At 40.3% G+C, this 19,053-nt stretch overlaps 1 protein-coding gene across 1 annotated transcript in view; it reads left to right on the top strand.

Annotated features, from left to right (window-relative positions):
- LOXHD1 (lipoxygenase homology PLAT domains 1) overlaps nucleotides 1-19,053 on the top strand; it is a 159,145-nt gene that overhangs the window by 88,999 nt on the left and 51,093 nt on the right. Inside the window, exons 27-31 of the mRNA XM_063293185.1 lie at nucleotides 2,022-2,203; nucleotides 5,095-5,211; nucleotides 12,742-12,904; nucleotides 15,026-15,180; nucleotides 17,594-17,803. Coding sequence (XP_063149255.1) covers nucleotides 2,022-2,203; nucleotides 5,095-5,211; nucleotides 12,742-12,904; nucleotides 15,026-15,180; nucleotides 17,594-17,803 — 827 coding nt within the window. The remainder of the gene's footprint in view (nucleotides 1-2,021; nucleotides 2,204-5,094; nucleotides 5,212-12,741; nucleotides 12,905-15,025; nucleotides 15,181-17,593; nucleotides 17,804-19,053) is intronic.

The raw sequence follows: 19,053 nt of genomic DNA on the forward strand, positions 1-19,053 counted from the left end.
CCTTTGCTGAATAATCAGTGTGATTTGGTTTCTCCTTAAATTGAGTAGTATCTTCCTTTCATCTACCTACAGAGCACTGAAAAGGAACAGTCTTGAGATGACCGAGGTCCAATAGGCAGAGTGCTGTCAAGCAAGACTCAGCCAATGTTGACGTAAGGGGGAGAAACAGAAAACTTGGATTCCTTACCTTGAACAGATATTAGAAAAGCAGGAAGCAGCAGGCGAAGTGGTCCTGAACATGATCACTTGCTAAGTGGTGCAGATCAAATTCCTGCCAGCTACAGGGATTCTTCCCAAAGTTGGCAACATTATACTCAGCCCTAAGAGGGAAACCATCAGAGATATGCGGAGACACTCAAGGTCCACATTAGATGAAATTACATCACATATGAGGAGCATCCCTGCAGTGACACTCATCATTTCTTTCCACTTTTGAAAGCTCCCTGTCCTTCCTTCCAAAAGTTGCCAGATCTTTTCCCCTTTCCCCTTTCCCAACTCATTTCATGGTTTTGTTGAATGCTATGCAGCCATTGCTTTATTCATAGAAATGTCAGTAGCTGCTTTAATCCTGAATGCCATCACTGGTCTCTCAAGCTCAGATTTTTCACTGACTGGCAATAGCTGTCCCAATTTCAAGTTGAATTTTTCCAGGGCTACCTGAAGAAGCTGGGATTTGATTCTGGTCATATGTATGCAGAATGGGTGTTCTACCACTGAGCTGCACCTAGAGTGTATGATGCCCCGTCATATCAGATGATAAATTTGCAGGCACCGCTCCGCTCCCCAGATAATGCCTATGAGTCACTGAACAGCTTGCAAACCATTCATTCTTCAAAGCATGCACCCTATTCATTGAGCATATATTGCTGCTTTAAATCTGTCATTCCGCCAGGCAACCTGTAGATGCATTAGACTGTAGCTCTATTCAACCTTAGCCAACATGGCCAGATTGGGAGAGGCTGTTATAAATGTTCTACCCACACAGGTTGACAAAAATGTGGCCTTGCAAGTCAGTGTTTTCTGCTCTCTAGGAGAAGACAGACATCTTGCGATATGTATGTATGTATGTATGTGTCAACTGCTCAGTGAATAGCTGAGCAGAGAGCTGGTAATGCAGCTAAATAATTTCAGACCTGAAGTTCATGGTCTTATGGAGTGTGGAGAGTTCTTTCTTTGGATGACCAGGGGAATCAGTTGGGAATGAGCACCATTATTAATAAACTAAAAAAATGATTTAAAGAAAATAATAAGGTGAACATCTGTAACTTAAGAGTATTAGACCTAGACTCCTATAATCCATAATAATAATAATAATAATAATAATAATAATAATAATAACGCATTGACAAAATACCCATCTGTCAATTACAAAAGGCCACACTGCTTGGATCTGCACATATACTATGCCGATGCGTTACGACATCCTAGGTTCTTGGGAAGAGCTTGGTAAGAATGAAGGCCAACACCAGCTAAAGAACTGGCAGCTGTGATTTCACATTGCTCTGTATATAATAATAATGATGATAATAATAATAATCCTTCCATACAGGAAGTGAGGTTGGTGAGATCCCCATGCCTTCCCCCCTTTGCAAAACAGATGCTTAACAAGATCAGTTTAAGATCCAGAGACAGCATTCACACATGCTATGCTTAGTTTTAACCTTAGATAGTATTTGTGTGTGTGTGTGTGTGTGTGTGTGTTCGTATTGTACAAACTCAGCCCCTTTGGTTAGTTTAGGATTCCATGCGTAGACCTGGAAAATAAGCTTTTTTTTCCTTTCCGTATCATAAATCATTCCAATTTAACAGCAATATTTACAAAGGCAGAAAAGTTGCATCCAAGACTTCAGGGGGTGTCTGCATGTGTCTGCACAGGTCAGAGCTTGTGATCACTGATTTATGATTCTCAGCCCTGCTAAATGTATTTTGTTGATGTGATGGGTACGTAGTGGTGGTTGTGAAGAAGAGCGGTCATATCTCATATTGCCCATTTTGTTTTACTTTCCCCTTCATCTGGCCAGTTGTTCCCTATGAAGTTACTGTTTATACAAGTGACATTTTTGGAGCGGGTACTGACGCAGATGTCTTTATCGTCCTGTATGGGGCCGATGGTGTTTGCACTCAGCAGAAATCCCTGTGCCAAAACAAGAGGGAACAAAGGATGTTCTTTAAGAGGGATTCCGTTAATCAGTTCATTGTTGAGGTAAGAGAAAATGTGTTTGGATACTTCTAGCAACTTGGAAACAATATGGTAGAGATAAGGAAGGGTCGGAAGTAGCCAGATGGAGAACTGACATGCAAAACATCACCTCACGGTCACCGATGCGAAGTTTTTATCTTACATCTCTGAAGTTTTTGAAGCTCATTCCTATTTTATGTAACTTTTTTTTTAAAAAAAGAACCTGATCATATAAAAAGTAGTCACATAGCTAATTGAGTTTTTGTTCCCAGTTTATTTTAGCAGATAATGTTTTAGCATAACATTGGGGCAACAGTGTTCTAGATGTCTTTTCTTTTTTTTTTAGTAAAGTTTGATTTGTTACCTACCACTGAGACAAATATGAAATATGGAGAGGAGGGAAGAAAAAACAAAACAAAACAGTGTAACCTGTTTGTAGGAATATACAATAACAGTTTGTAGAAATGCCAATATTCCTACCCATCCAGGGCTGTATATTGCCAGGTTTTGGTTTAGCAATATTACTGCAGGATGAACACTGTATTTTGTAGGTAGCACCCTAAAAGCTGGTCTCAGCTATACTAGATGGAATTTGCTGGCAACATAGATAGTGTTATAGTGAAAGCTTTCCTTTTCATATTTTCTTTGGTTTTCTCATGCCTCTTTTAGAGTCACGCAGTATTTCCTTCCCAAGTACAAAATATAAAAAGTTTATTTGTTTTGGACGGGTAGGAAAGGGAGGCAATAATATCTGTTCTATTATTGTTATGATAATAGAGTTCTCATTCTTTTCCAAATGAGAGATTAATAACTTTAGCTTCCAACGGTCAGGACCAAATGAATGATGAGTCTATCATTAAGTGTTTCCTTTTGAAATAAGTTTGACACTAATCTGATGGATTTCCCCTGGTCGGCAATTTTGCTAGAAAAAGGAGCTGAAACATCTAGATCCATGCTGTAAAATTTGTGCCCCTACACAAGCTGGACAAAAATGTCCATCATCCTTTTCATGGGAGTTGGAATCCAACAGTATCTGGGGCAGTTCCCATCCATATTCTGAGGTAATCATGCAAGCCTGAAGTCTCAAGCCTTGGGTATGGTGTCCTCTCCAGATATTGATACCAAATTATAATACAACATAGTCATTTAATGATTAATAATTAAATTGAAGAGAGCCATTTTGGTGTAGTTGTTAAGGCACCGGGCTAGAAACCAGGAGACCGTGAGTTCTAGTCCCTCCTGAGGCACAAAGCCAGCTGGGTGACCTTAGGCCAGTCACTTTCTCTCAGCCCCAGGAAGCAGGCAATGGCAAACCACTTCTGAAAAACCTTGCCAAGAAAACTGCAGGGACTTGTCCAGGCAGTCTCCAAGGATCGGACATGATTTAACGGATTAAAAAAAATTAAGTATATGGATAATAAGCATATAAATTATGTTTAATTAAATTAAATAATTTTCCCTGGCCCAATCCATATCTTTGTTCCCTGTTTTGTAACCCCATTTTTGATTTGCACTCAAAGATCATGTATAGCTTTGGGGCCAATTGTTTTTAAAATTTTCTAGGACAAAAAATATAAAAAGGTCTTAAAATGCCTATATTCTACTTCCAAGAAATGACAACAGGTGAAGAACAGGATTAGAAGTCAGTCCCTCCTTACCCTACTGTCCTCTCAGTAGAAGAATACGAATGATTGCATTCATTTATATTTAACCAAGTTACAGCGATGTGCAATGCTTGACTAGTTTCAAACTTGGTTAGTTTTTTCTGCCTTGGCCATTCCATTAAATTATGGCTCAGTGTATGATGCAAGCTCAGAAAATGAGTTAAATTAGTAACTAGATTGAGTGTGTTAGTTCAATGTAGTCAAACTAATCAGCGGGGAGCTGGGTTTAAGCTAACCTTCTAGCACACTAGTCAACATAACTTCCTTTCTGTAAAGTGAAGCAGCCTGTTGCAGAAAGGACTGTTCTTAGTAATGGGCATCTGTAGGAGAGGGGAACAAAGAGGCAAAACATGTATGATGATGTAATCATAAATCATGATGATGCCATCCTTGTGTCAGACGTTATGCAAATGCATAATTGCAGTACCATGGGCATGTTGTCATTGTGGCATCATCACGATTTGCAGTAGATACTGCTGTTCTAAATAGATTTTGCAGATGTTTGAATGTGCCATTGTTTGCTTTATGAAGTCTTCAGTTTCTGTTCCGATACAGGTACTGCTCGTTTAACGATCATTTGTTTAATGACAGTCCGAAGTTACGACGGCCTTGGGAAAAGTTCTTTTGAGGGAAATGGGCAGTGATGAAATTTGATAAATAAATAAAAGTGCTTTACGGCCCGTACTTGCACTTACAACCATTGCCAACCATCAAACCACCCCTGCTGTCACATGATCACAATTCAGGCACTTGGCAGCTGGCTCTCATTTATGACCAGTTGCAGCATCTTGCAGTCATGTGTTTGCGATTTGTGACCATTTTTGTTGGTTTTCAGCAAAAAACATCCATTGGGGAAGCTGAACTTGCTTAATGACTGTGGTGATTCACTTAATGACCCATGATTCGCTTAACAAACATCGTAGAAATGGTTGTAAAATTGGGTCTGGTCATGTGGTGACTCACTTAACAACTGCACCACTTAACAACCAATTTTCTGGTCCCTATTGTGGTTATTCAGAGCGGACTACCTGTACATGCCCTTTTGCCAAATCTACCAACAATTCAACCTATTACTTATGTGACACCCATCACATGGCTGTATTTTGAGGGGCCATCAGGATGCTTACCATCATTTTAGCCCATTAGGAAAAACTAAAATGAGAATTCAAGGAACAAATTGAATTGTATGTCAGATTTTAAGGAAATTGCTTCAGGTAATTCCATAACCATGTTTTTCCTAAATTCTTTCAGCTAGAAGATGTTGGAGACATCCTTGAAAAGATCCGCATTGGGCATGATGGCTCAGGTATCAATTCAGGTTGGCACCTTGATCAAGTAGACATACGTAGGCTTTTACCAAATGGAAAGGTAAGGTGAAATCTTTTGTAGCCTGTGTTTCTTCCATCCAAAGATCTTTCCCACTTTGGTTAAAGTAGAGGCTTCTTTGATTACCAAATCAAATCAGTCAGTCACCAGTTCAAATTTCAGTGCTACCAAGAATATAGAAGGTGGTTGTATAAAGCCACAATGCAGGTTTTTTAGTCCTAGTATGTTAGATGAACATGGCAGTTGTATTTGGCTAAGTGTTTAATTTGTTGTGTGAACCCAGCCTTACTATAATTTAGACAATGTTAACATACCGTTGCATCTTCTCACTGTGGGTTTTGACCTGATTGGATAAGAGAGACAGAGAGAATGCACACTACAACTCACATTAGTCTTAACATTAGTTGTGTTAGTGAGTTGTTTATTACAAACTTACCTCCTTCTTCCAAGGAGCTGAGTATGGCCTATGATCTTGTGCATCTTCTGTGGTAGTTTAGACTAGCAGGCTGTGACAGATTCAAGGGTTATTCATGACTGAATACAAGATTTGAATCCAAGCCTCCCCAGCCCTACTTCTAGGGGGGAAAAAAACCTATTTAGAAGAATACAAGGAATAGTAAGACCCAAGATCTGCTTCCCCAGATCAAAGAGAAGCTGTGATTGAATGTCCTCAGCTTTTGGTCTCTGACTCTCTCTTTCTGTCTCTCTCCCAGCGTCTCTTATGTCTCACACATGCACTGCTTTCCCTCCTCAGCAGGAATGGTGCTGCCTTATTTAAGCACTGATGTTCTTTATTTTAGAGAAGTAACAGGTAAATATTGTTGGCCATTGTAGTTTATTGCCAATCTATATACTACTAAAACTCCCGTGTCTGTTTGATACTTTGTAACCTTTAACTGGGGAAAAAGGTGCATTGTAGGCCAACAATTTTTGAACCAGGGTACCTCAAATGGGCTAACTTACAGAATGTGTCCAAAATCCAGTACCCATGACTCCCATGGAGTTGAAATTTGGCAAATTTTATAAAACATTTTATGACATAAACATTATCATAAAATGTTTTACGACATAATACAAAATGTCATAAAACATTTCCTGTGGTCAACTCCTTATGTTTGACTGTGCTATACAATTCAGTAGGAATGGGAGGGGTTTTTTTCAAGGCAGATGCATCTCTGAATATCTCCCTGAATTTTTAAGAACTTTTCCAGTGAAGACAATGCATTAGAAGCTCTGCCACTGTTGAAGGCATTGAGGAATCTGTTAAGGAAATATATACAGTATCTCTGAAACAATGACCCAAAGGATCATGGGTTGTCTAGTAAAAGACTATATTTACTGTATCCTTTTCTGCAAGTAATTCAAATATCATGTCTAATTCTGGTTCCTTAAAAAGAGGGAAGAACAGCTACCCACCAAGGATCTTTTCCACACAGTTCCCTTACTGTAAATGCATTGTGTAACAACCAAGCTGGGATGTTTCACTGGTCTTGGTCAAGGAAATAGAATCCACACTGCACACTGTTTTCTAAAGCATGACTCTTTCCTATCTGTTACTCTCACAAATATATGCATCTCAGGTCACAACATAATGCAAATCCTTTGCAGGGGAGAATAATTGAACAGCAGAAGGATGTTTCCTTGTTTATATTTAGGCTGTGATTCAGGATAGAATCTTTTCAGAGCTGCTTACATAAAAGTGACACTAGAATAATACAACACATTTTCAAACAACAATTATAAATAGCAAATATGAGGGGAGACAAAGCTCTTCAAAGTATGGTTAAACCCATTCCAAAGAAATTGAGCTGAATTAAAAGCCATTTGGAAGATATTTTTTGAAGATCAAAGAATGGGAAGAGTGCACCATTCCTCTCTTGGGTGAGACTCACATGGATTATGGGCAAGCTTCTGTAAATGGGGCTTGCAGTGTTGGCTTTAGAGTTTCTGCATGGATGCAGTCTTTTATATAATATTTATTCAAGAATTTTTTTTAGCAGGTTAAAAGAGAAACACGAAACAATATCACGTAATTGCTCTGTTTGCATGACACTTTTAACTTGGTTACTGAATTAACCCAATTCATGCATTCAAAAAATGTATTGAACTATGTAAACTAACCAAATGGGCTGGGTTTGCTTATCAGGGCAAGCCACAAAAGAACAAATCATGGGGTAAAAGCTAATCAATGTTTGCACTGTGGGCAGTTTTAGCTACTATATCTGACTTAGTAAAAGGATGCTATGCAACCAGCCTATGTGTAGCTACATTAGGAGCACACAATTGGGCAGGGGGAGAGGCATATTTATATTTATATTTATTGAATGTTGAAGGCATTGAGGAATCTGTTAAGGAAGTATCTCTGAAACGATGACCCAAAGGGTCATGGGTTGTCTAGCAAAAGACTGTATTTACTGTATCCTTTTCTGCAAGTAATTCAAATGTCATGTCTAATTTTGGTTCCTTAAAAAGAGGGAAGAGAGGCATATTTCTATTTATATCCGTTGTTTGTATTGTATTTTATGGGTTTTATGGTTTTGTCAATTTTATTGTAAACCACCCAGAGTCCCCCTTTTGGGGGGAGATGGGTGGTGACAGAAATTTGAAAAACAAATGAATAAATAAATATTTGGAATATTGAGAGTATGCGTTGGGCCCATTCACAAAATGGTTTCCTTGGTGGCCTGGTGCTTTGTTTTCCAATAGACCGCCTTCCTGTTGATTTTTTTTTTAATGAAAAGAACAAAACCCAGGTGAAATCTTTTTTAAAAAATCAGGCAGGCATGAAGGGGGGTGTCTGCAGGCACTTTAGGGGCTCCAGATATTATGTTGCCTAAGCAGCTCTACATAATAAAGTTGCAGCAGATTGAGAAATCAGCTGCTGTTGATGGGTGGAAGGGAGCCAGCAGCTACATCAAGGGACTTTGAGATAAGTGTGACAGCTTCCCTCTCTTCCCTCCCTGGAACAAATGAGATTGTGTTGGCACACATTATGCACAGTTAGCTTCTTATGGGCCTCAGCTTATTAGCAGCAGCAGTTGCTTTACCTGCATTCGGGAGACAGTTACATCCAACGATGGCTATAGCTTTCACCTATACACACGCAAACCCATCACAGAGGGGAGAAGCTGGCAGCCCGTGGCCACTGTCTCTGAGAGCCTTGGTCTGTTGCAGTATTGCCTCTGCCAGTGAGATGGGAAGTAGAGTGAAAAGCATGTCTGTGAAGAAGGGGAGCTAAGGAAGGGATTTCTGAGGAGGCTGGAAGGTGAAAAGTAGTCAGAGATCTGGGGCAGGGTGGAGTGGGCAAATGGGATAAAAAGCAGCAGGAGAAGCTGGATGCTGAGGAAAAGGATGGGGGGCAGGGAAATGCTTGCACAGATACTAGGAGTAAATGCACAGGAATTTTTTTTAGAAGTTAGATGTTCCAGTATGGAATCAGCAGCCAGATCTTTTTGTTGCAACAGAAGAGCATGGCTATCCCTTGGAAACCACGGGGACTTTTGTCTCAAACATAATTGGAGAAGATGTTTTCCCTTGATAGTTCTGGCATTTTTCCCACCAACTGATTCCCAGTCCTTTTTCCTGTCTTGTGAAAGTGATAATTATATAATGCCAAGAACAACAAGAGCAATTTTCCCTCCCAGTGAAACCCAGGGAAGTGTGAAAATAAGAAACACACCACCACTGTCTTCAGCCCAAGCAATTCGTCTTATTGTTGGTCACTTTTATGATTATTACAAAGATGGACATATTCATACAGCCTTCCTGGCAACAGTATGGAAGTGATTTGCCATTGCCTTCTTCCAGGAAGTTGTTTTTTTTCCAGCTCCCCAGAGTGGTTTAGAGCTCTGAGATTTCCAGACAGTCTCCCAAACTGGTGTGTTCCTGATTAGCTTCGGGTGTGTCTGGAAACCGCTGATGTCTCCCGGGGTGGGTAGCTTCGTTTCAGCACTCTGGACAGCTCCTCGTGGCCACTAGCCGGCTGGTGTTTCCTTTGCGCCCCTCCTGCTGGACTCTCTCCCTGCAAAACCCTGTTAATTGGGGGTGCGACTGAACATTGTTATTAGGTACCATAAACTGTCTGAACTTTTTGATTTAAGCATGTGACGGAAGGGGAAGACAGAGAGGAGCCCAATGCTGCACAATGCTGTCATAAGCACGCCACAGGATATTACAGCTGGTCACGAGACAGCATTTGGCTGCCGAGGCCTCTGAAAATTCTGCTACCTGACAGGCATGTCGATGCATTTCCACCCTTTGCATGGGGCCAGGAGTGGGGGAAAGATGAGGTCAGCTTAAATTGAAAGCATGGGGCAGGAGGAAGTGTATTCACTGCAGAAGAATAAAGCCACGTTTATGTTTCTTAATTGAATTTCATCTGTCAGAATGAATATGACTGGGGAGAGAAGCATATTGGAGCATTTTAGTAGATCCTGCTCTTTTCAGATCAAACACAGAAGGAGGAGGAGAACAACTCCTCTCTCAGAAAGGAAATCCGATATAGCAATATCATGTCCTCCCCAGTCCTGGAGATGATGGGAGTTGTAATCCCATGTTTTTGGAGAGCCCCCAGTTGGGAGAGATTGAATCACACATGGTGTCTATTGCCTACAAGCTCCCAAAGTGGTGGAAAACGGAGAACTGAGCAATCTCTGTTCTATGGAGGATTTGGAACTGAATTTTTAAATGCCCTTCTGGCATTCAGTTTTTAGGAATACAGATGGCTTCAGCTAGAAAGCTTTCTAGCAGGAAAGGAGGAAATTTAGCCTTTGTGGCCCTCAAAATTGGACTAACAAGTGGCATTAAAACCTTTTGCTGATTTGGAGGAAAATAGTACTTTTAAGATACCATTAAGGACATTTTGCATAGCTGATAATACTTGTACGAAAGAAAAGAAAAGAAAAAAGAAAAGAAAAGAAAAGAAAAGAAAAGAAAGAAAGAAAGAAAGAAAGAAAGAAAGCTGTGCATATTTAATACAGAGATGAATGCGATGACCCATCTAGGCTGACTCAAATCTGATAAATTCGTTCTTGGTATAGCACATAAAGGGACGCGGTGGCACTGCGGGTTAAACCGCTGAGCTGTTGATCGGAAGGTCGGCGGTTCGAAACCGCGCGGCGGGGTGAGCTCCCGTTGTTAATCCCAGCTCCTGCTCACCTAGCAGTTCGAAAACATGCAAATGTGAGTAGATCAATAGGTACCACTTCGGCGGGAAGGTAACGGCGTTCCGAGTCGTCATGCTGGCCACATGACCCGGAAGTGTCTATGACAACGCCGGCTCCAAGGCTTAGAAACGGAGATGAGCACCGCCCCCTAGAGTCGGATTCGACTGGACTTTACGTCAAGGGAAACCTTTACCTTTTATAGCACATAAGTTTAAATGCAGAAAGCATGAAGGTCAGCTGCCAGCATCTCCATGCCCAAATCTCTGCTTGAGGACTCTAGAGAGTGACTACCAGTCAATAGAACATAATAGGCTATTTGGAATAATGCAGCCTCTTCCAACTTGTCACTGTCTGGATGATTGCTTTTCCTTCAACCAGCATGGCCCTAGTGGAGAATTTTGGGAGTTGAAGTCCACACATCTGGAGGTTGCCCAGGAGGTTGTTGTTTTTAATGAAAAGCAAAAAAAAAAAAAAAATCTTAGCACCAAATTCTGTGATATGAATTGGAGGACTTCCAGAGGGTTGCAAACAAGAGGCAGTTTAAGATTAAGGAGAGCTAGACAGAGCCTTGCACTTTGAAAGACATGACCCAAAAGGGAAAAGGAACTGGGTTAATGTATTGTTGCATGGGTGTGTGTGTGTGTGTGTGTTTTGTTTTGTTTGATTTGTGCTGCTTTTAGATCATTTTAGCTGGTTTTATGGATTTTTTTTTAATTTTTTTGGTTTTGTACACTGCCCAGAGCCCATCAGAGTTGGGCAGCTATAATAAATTTAAATAAATAAATAAACTGGGAGGGAAGAGGAAAATTGCAAATGCAGAACCAGGTTTTTAAACAATACCTATATAGTTATAATTATCAGCTGGTGGGAAGTAATTCAGGGAGAATAGGAGCCAGGAGGAGTTGGTTGCACAGTAAAGCCAATGGATGATTTTGCTATGACTGGGTTCATGTAATACACTAAGCTGTAATTTGTTTTAACGTGGTTTGTTGTAGAAGCCTGATGTTGCTGAATAACAATTCCCAGCTAACTGATACCATGTCCAGCAGACGGAAGCACTTGGCTGATGTAGTTGGGTTCAGAAGCTAAGCAAGCTCAGGACTGGTTAATAATTGGATGGGAGACCACCTGGACAGCCAGGTTGTAGACTAGACTAGGAAATTTTTTAAAAAGGCAAACAATTTGCTTATTTTTGCCAAGAAAACAGTCTGGATGTGTCCTTGAAGTTACTGTGATTTGGGCATAATTCAGAGGAGACATAATGTTTTAGCAGCTGAAAGGATCATGGGATATTTCCCCATGAATCAACTGGATCCCTACCAGCTAGAGAAGACAAGACACATTGGACTATGCAGGATAGGAGAAATGGTAGCACAATTTTATAGTTTCATGTTTTAACCCCTTAATCACTGCTGATGAGTAGTTAGAATTTCTCAGCCTTAGTTGTGGCAAATTCTTTCAAATTTTTAATTTCTAACTGAAATTATTGCCAAATTGTTTTGTGACTGATGTTGTATTTATTGTCCAGGTAAGTCGTGATTAGTGCAAGTTTAATAGTGTGAAATTCTATTTAGTGTGGTTTATAATTTGATAGCAAATTATGTTTAATGCAAGCCAAAATTCAATTAGTGCAAGGCTAGCGCATTCCCAGTTGAGGCTAGTGCACACACCATTGCTGTTGAGGTTTTAGTCACTAATCATCATTTGTGCAAAATGGACAAAAGGAAAGTTCCATTCAAGGAAAGCTCAAAAAAGAAGAGGCTAATTTTGAAGAACTACAGCAGGATACAGGAGATGGCAAGTATGCTTTGGATATGGGTTTATCCTCTTTTACTGTTATACAGTATTTCATTAATAAACATATAAATATTATGTTTAAAAAATTTAATTGCCCATTTCTGTTGTGCTGGAACCTAGAAATACAGCTTAGAATTGGCAAATTCAAATAATGCAACCGTTTCGTGGGATTCTTAACCACACTAATCAAGACCCCATCTGTATATTACACTCAGCTGTGAATTGTAAACTATCTCTGAAGGAAATGATTGTTTCACTAGGGTTTACTGAATAAGCCACAATGGATTTTGTTTATCTATCACACTAAGCAACAATATTTTGCAAACTGCAGCGGCTCTTTCACACAGGGTCTTCTGAACCCCAACCAAGTACAGTGCACTGAACACAATATCTAAAGCTAGCCATATTTTTCCTTCTGCACAAGTTGCTAGCCCACCGAGGGCCAAAACAGAAAAGGACTTACACATTTTAGACATAAACAGAATTTATTCATGCTGTTCTATTTATTGTATTTTGTTTCGTTTTAGAAATAAATAAAACCTAGGGTTTGCAAATATCATTTCACTGTTAAAGATATTTGTCCTTTTAAAAACTCATATTGTGATTTCAGGGTTCTGAGAAAACCACATTTCCATGTGGGAGATGGCTGGCAAAATCTGAAGATGATGGTGAAATTATGAGGGAGCTGGTTCCATCCAAAGTCTTCACTGAAAAGCTAATGAAAGATGGCACCCTTAAGCAGATTGATGAAGAAATTGATGACTCACTGGAAAGTAAGTCAATTTCCAGGTCCTAGATCCCTGCACATTTCTTTTTCTCAGCTATTATAAGATATTACCTCATAAAGATGCAGGCTAATTTTTCATCAAAACCAATAGTATTACTCCTTGCTATAATGACAAACTGTGAGTTTTCTTCCAAAGACTGAGTTCTGTTCATCCTTGGTGGACAAGAGTTCGTCACTGCACCCACAGAGAACTAAATCTGGAATATAAAGATGGGCAAATCCTTTGCTCCCTAAAAATAGAAACTGAGTTTAAACATCACACCAAGCCATAATTTGATCTGTGTGTTCTTGGCTTAGATGGACCTATGAATGCAGTAAAAAAATAAGCCATAGTTAGTTTTAGGGAGTAAATCACAAGTGTGATTGGCTGAATGATTGCAGCCATGTGTGACATACAAATAGGCACACACAGTTTGTTTCCAACTTCCTGACTTATCCCTGGTTTATTCTGGTACCCCACCCATTTTTTTAACAACTTTGTAAAGATACATGGCAACAGCAGGTAAAAAAAAATAAGAATACAAATCAGAAATTGCCCAAACCTTGTTCATTTGCCAGACTGACTGAGTTCTTTGTGTGTGAGCCTTCAAGTCACTGTTGACTCCGGGCAGCTGCCTGGACAAGTCCCTACAGTTCTTTCTAGCTTATTTAATAATCTACAGTTAAAACAAAGTATGCATTAACATGCTGTGTGAACCCAGCCTTAAAGTGGAAGCATTGAAAAGAGACACATATTTCATTTGATGTTATTTGATGTTATTTATTTGATTATGTGTCATCTTTGAAGAGGTTCCCAGCTTGGCTGTAATATATATATAGATATTCATCAGCCATTTAGAATTGGCTGCCACTGCTACATTTAGGAGCAAAAAGAACAACTTCCTGCTTATAAAAACAGAAAACACTCAGCCTCTGATGGCAGCCGTTCTTGCAGACTGCATTCCTTACTGTGTTACTTTTATAACCTTGTGTTAATGAATGCATATAATCAAAGAGAATTGGACAGATTCATGGACTGATGATTGTATATTGATGGATTGATGGTTGTATATTGCTTCCGAAATCAAAGGCACCATAAAAACAAGTCGCTTAAGAGCAATGGCAAAAAAGGTGACTGCATTCTGCTTGCCCTTTTGCAATAGCCTTCACAGTCACTCACACCTTAGTCACCTCCCAGCTGGATTACTGAAATGCCCTCTACATAGATGTGCTCACTTTACATTATTGCCCCACACATTCTACTGTAGTTCAAGCTTCCTGTCAAATTAGTAAGTGCCTCCAGCCCACTTCTGAGATAGATTTTGGCTGATCACCGAGTAGCACTTGTCTAGTCTAGTCTAGTCTAGTCTAGCTCATTTCCTTCCTTCCTTCCTTCCTTCCTTCCTTCCTTCCTTCCTTCCTTCCTTCCATCTCCCCTCTCCCCATCTTCTCATTCCTTCCCCCTCCCCTCTTTCTCTTTTCCTCCCCCCCCCATCTCCATCCTTTCCTTCCTCGCTACTTCCTCTATTTCCCTAGTACTTGAAAGACTATCAGGCAATCCCATGGCTGTAGGGTAGACCGTGAAGTCAAGAAGTCATCCTGAAGGAAGTTGATGACAACCATTTCCATACTGTTGCCACAAAGACTGCTAGGATGTGTCCATGCAGTCGTCAGGAGCTGAGCTCAAGTTGAGTGAGACTTTTACGTACCTACTATATTTGAGAAGCATGCTCTGCTTCCCAGGGACTTTTAGGATTCATAGGACCTTCTACCACTCACAGTTGGAAGTGGTATTGCCCTCTCTTCCAGCTCATTCTGCAGGATATGATGAGCAGGTTTTGGCAAAAAGAAGAGGAAAAAGAAGGCTCTGCCACTGAATCTGTGAGATGCCAACAGATTAGGATTTCTCCATTTGCCCCTTAGCCAGCACTCATTCTGTTTTACTACTTGAATCGTATTAAAATTGGCTAGATGTGATAAGGTTAATGTTAAGATAGAGTGCCTGGGGTTTGTTTTTTCCTTGCTCCCTCCCTCCCTCTCTTCCTTGCATTCTGAGTCTTTTAGATTGTAAGCATAAAGACAGAGAATGTGTCACCACTGATATATATCTCCTTTCACCCTTCTCTAGTCTATTCGTACAAGGTTTCTGTTTTCACGGGTGATATTTATGGTGCTGGAACTGATGCAAATGTATTCCTAACCATCTATGGAGACTTAGGTGATACTGGGGAGAGAAAACTGAGGAAGTCTGAAACGAACACTAACAAGTTTGAAAGAGGACAGGTACTGGTGAAACAGTCTTCTTTTTCTGGCTGCACTGCTGGTTTCCAACCAGTGTCATTAATTCATTCATTTTAAATCCTGCCTTTCTTCCAGGAACTTAAGGTATCATACATAGAATTCCCTCCTCCAGTTTAACAACCATCCTGAGGGATGTAGGTTGTGCTAAGAGACTTTTAATGGTCCAAGGTCACCCAGTAAGTTTCCATTGCTGATGGTGGATTTGAACCCAAGTCTCCTGCTGTGCTGGAGTTACTTCCTGGAGCCCAACCTTCTCTCAGCATGGCATCCAAATTAAACAAGTAGGTAATATCCATCAGGTTTATTGAGAATATATATCCCAGAATTTCCAGACAGTATGGCCAAGTCAATTGCCATACCTGTGGCTTATGCAGGTCTCTTGGACACCCCACCCCACCCCACCCCACCCCACCCCAGGCTTCATTTCTTCTCCCTGAATTCTATGCAATGCATTTTAATCTATTGTGGGGTCAATGGTCCAATCAGCAGGACATACAGAAGAAACCAAATTATTAGTAACACATTACTGTTTTATCACCGTGAATGATGAATCCATATGATCATCTCAAATATGGAATCATACCTGGGGAGTGCATTGTGAAGGGCTGAAGTGCAATGGATGCCATTCCCCACCCTGTCCTGAAAAGGACCTGAGCTTCTGGATTGCGGGTCTGGATTTCAGTATTTAGACAGGATAGAAAGCAAACCATGAAGTCCAGAAGAGTCTTTTATGAAAGGTTTTGGTCCTGGATTCCTACAACTTAAGCGAAATTATTGTCTCCAAGGTCTCTCTGAAGTAAAGAATAATGGGAAGTGACTAAGCCTCATCTGACTCTCCTGTGGTTCGCACTTACTTAATTCATGAATGAATTAGAAACCAAGACTTAAAGGTCTGCCAGCCTCAACATCACCTGAGCTATGCAGTAAAAACAGTGGGGGTTGCCGATCATTTGGTGACTCAGCCAAGGATTTCCTTAGCAGTGACTCCCCAATGTTATGAAAGTCTTTGCTGACAGAAGACCAGTTCCCCTCCACCATGCCTGCCCTCCACCACCAGACAACAGCATAAAACTTGCTTGTTCCTGTTAGCAGATTGCTAGGAAAGCCTTTGGCCCAGGAGAGATCAGAAAAGTCACACACCAGGCATTTCTATAAAAATAATTTTATTTACAGAAAGCAAACATATTTACAGGCTCTCAGTGAGAGCTGCTTAACTCTCTACATGCCTACACGGAAGTGAAACTGAAACTAAAACAACTCCAGGCAAGTTCTTCTCCCCAGGTGCAAAAATTAACATCCGAAAAGGGGACAATTAAATTCAACCTCTTCACCCGGCCAAAATGATTAGTTACCATAGTAACCTTAATCTGTAGTAGAAAACATATTAACAGTTCCCCTGGACTTTGCTGAGTAACAGCTGCCCTCAGATCATATTACCTTCAAATAGTGGCTAGGCTAATTAATATGTTCTAATCTGGCCAAATGGTTGTAAATTGCCCTACATCTAAATACTACACTTATATTATTTTTAATCAGCTGGTGTAAACTGTATTTATATTGGTATATATTAATATAATCATCCTCATTCACAACAACAACAAATCATAGAATGTAAAGGTTGGAAGGGCCTTCGAGGTCATATAGTCCAACTCCCAGGCAAGTGTAAGAATCCACCACCACGACATCCCTGAGAAATGGATATCAAGCCTCTGTTTAAGCATCTCCAGTGAAGGAGAGTCCACCACCTCATGAGGCAGTCTGCTTCAGTGTTGAGCTCTTATCATTAGGATTTTTTTCCTGATGCACCATCAAAATCGCCTTCTTTGTAATTTAAACCTATTACTTCTTGTCCTGCCTTCTAGAACAGTTCTGAACAATTCTGCCCCATCTTCTACATGACATAGCAATTAAGTGGCCTTAGAAATATATATAAAAAAATAAATAAATACATGACAGTCCTTCAGATATCTGAAGACAGCTATCAGTCTTCTTTTCTTTAAGCTAAAGCCATCCAGAACTTCCCAACCATTCTTCATAAGCTTTTTTTTCCAGGCCACTTATAATTATGATTACTCCCCTCCAGACATGTTCTAATTTGTCTAGGATCTTCCTAAAATGTGGTGCCCAGAATTGGTCTGACCAATGAAGAATGGAGAGGAAATATGACTTCTCTTGATCTTGGAACTCTATTTCTGTTGATGCAGCTTAGGTTTGTTTTTGCTTGGTTGTCTCATGTTCAGCTTCTGATTGACCAAGGCACCATGAGGGTGGTGATGGTGATCATCATCATCATGTGCCCTTTGGAACTTAGCCACAGTATAGTTGCTGCACGGTATTTTGTATGACAAATGTGCTCTTGAAGACCAGCCAACAATTTCTCTTCCGTCTCCCCTAGGAAGACATATTCACAGTTGAAGCTGTGGACCTCGGAACCATCTACAAGACCAAGATCCGCCATGACAACACTCTGCCAAGGCCAGACTGGTACTTGGAGAAAGTTGAAATCCTGAATGATGCCACTGACAGCTTGTACCTGTTTCAGTGTGAGCGCTGGCTGTCAAGAAAAAAGGAAGATCTAAACATTGAGAGGATCCTTTGGGAAAAAGTAAACCTTGATATTAGTAGGCCTTCCACCTCCCTAAGATTTAGAGGGCTAGAAGGTACACAATAATTTTTCCAGAGAGTCAAAGGTAGATTAAGAGAGAGATGAGCATTCATGATGGTCACATTCACACAACATACTATGGTAAACTATGGGCAAACTATCAGTTTAATCAAACTGTAATCAACTTGTGGCTGAGCATGTTGTGAGAACTATTCATTGCACTGAGTGACAATACAGTTCATTTGGGCATAGCCTGTTCTTTGAGCACAGCAGTTGCACTTTGCTAACCCAGATTTAGGATTTAGAATAATGTGTAAACTCAGCCAGTGTGTAGCCAGGTAGCACAACTGGATGAAAAATCTATGAAATATTATTTAGAAGCTTCTGGAAATTCCCAGAAGTACCAATCATGAGGCTTTCTTGGCTCTGATTAACCAGTTGGAGCTGTTGTTTTATAACCCAGAGCCAGAGAAATTTATCTTCTTATCTTTGGCAATTAATATCAATATCTGTTAAAAAGTAATCTTTGAAGGGCTCTTTCTATTCTGCTGCAAATACAGCTGCAACTAAGTTCTGGGTTTCTGATGCAAGCAGGCTTGTGATAGATAAAACATATGGGAAGTGAGATATTTTTCCAACAATGTACTTTGACTCTCTGAAAAATTGTGTTTTTATCTCCAGCCTATCAGTCCTGCAGTGGGGTTCCAGGGAAAATGAAACCTAAGACACGGTGCTTTTGATGGAATGCTTGGGTTTCAGTGATGGAAGGAGAAACAGTTCTGTTTTGGAAAAGCAAGTTTAGATCAAAGATCAAAGTCACCTTCTTGGATATAGTCAAGGTTGAAAAGGAAAAGAAAATAATGTCCCTTAAAGGCATTTTCACTTTTTTTTTTTTTGAAGCAGGGTAGGGTGGACAACCTCAGGCCCATCAGCATCAGTCTGCACATGATGCATCTTGTAGTATGTACCAAAACTTTTTTGAAAAAAAAGGGAAACAATGGCATGCTGTCAAACAAACTGCCAGCTTCAGTTTCTACATGGACCTTAGAAAATAAAATTAGTGGCTGGCTGCAGCCCTGTGCTTCATCGGCAACTGTGCCCATTCTCGTTCTATCCACCCCTTTTGGCAGCTCACAGAGACCACTCCCCACTCCACCCCCCAACTGAGCTACTGAAATTTGGTAGCAAAGTACTAAGTAACAGTAGTGAAATCTCCTGGGTTCTTCTTGGATAATGAAGATAAAATGGAT

This window comes from Candoia aspera, chromosome 2, assembly GCF_035149785.1.
Source record: "Candoia aspera isolate rCanAsp1 chromosome 2, rCanAsp1.hap2, whole genome shotgun sequence".
Classification (NCBI taxonomy): Eukaryota; Metazoa; Chordata; class Lepidosauria; order Squamata; family Boidae; genus Candoia; species Candoia aspera.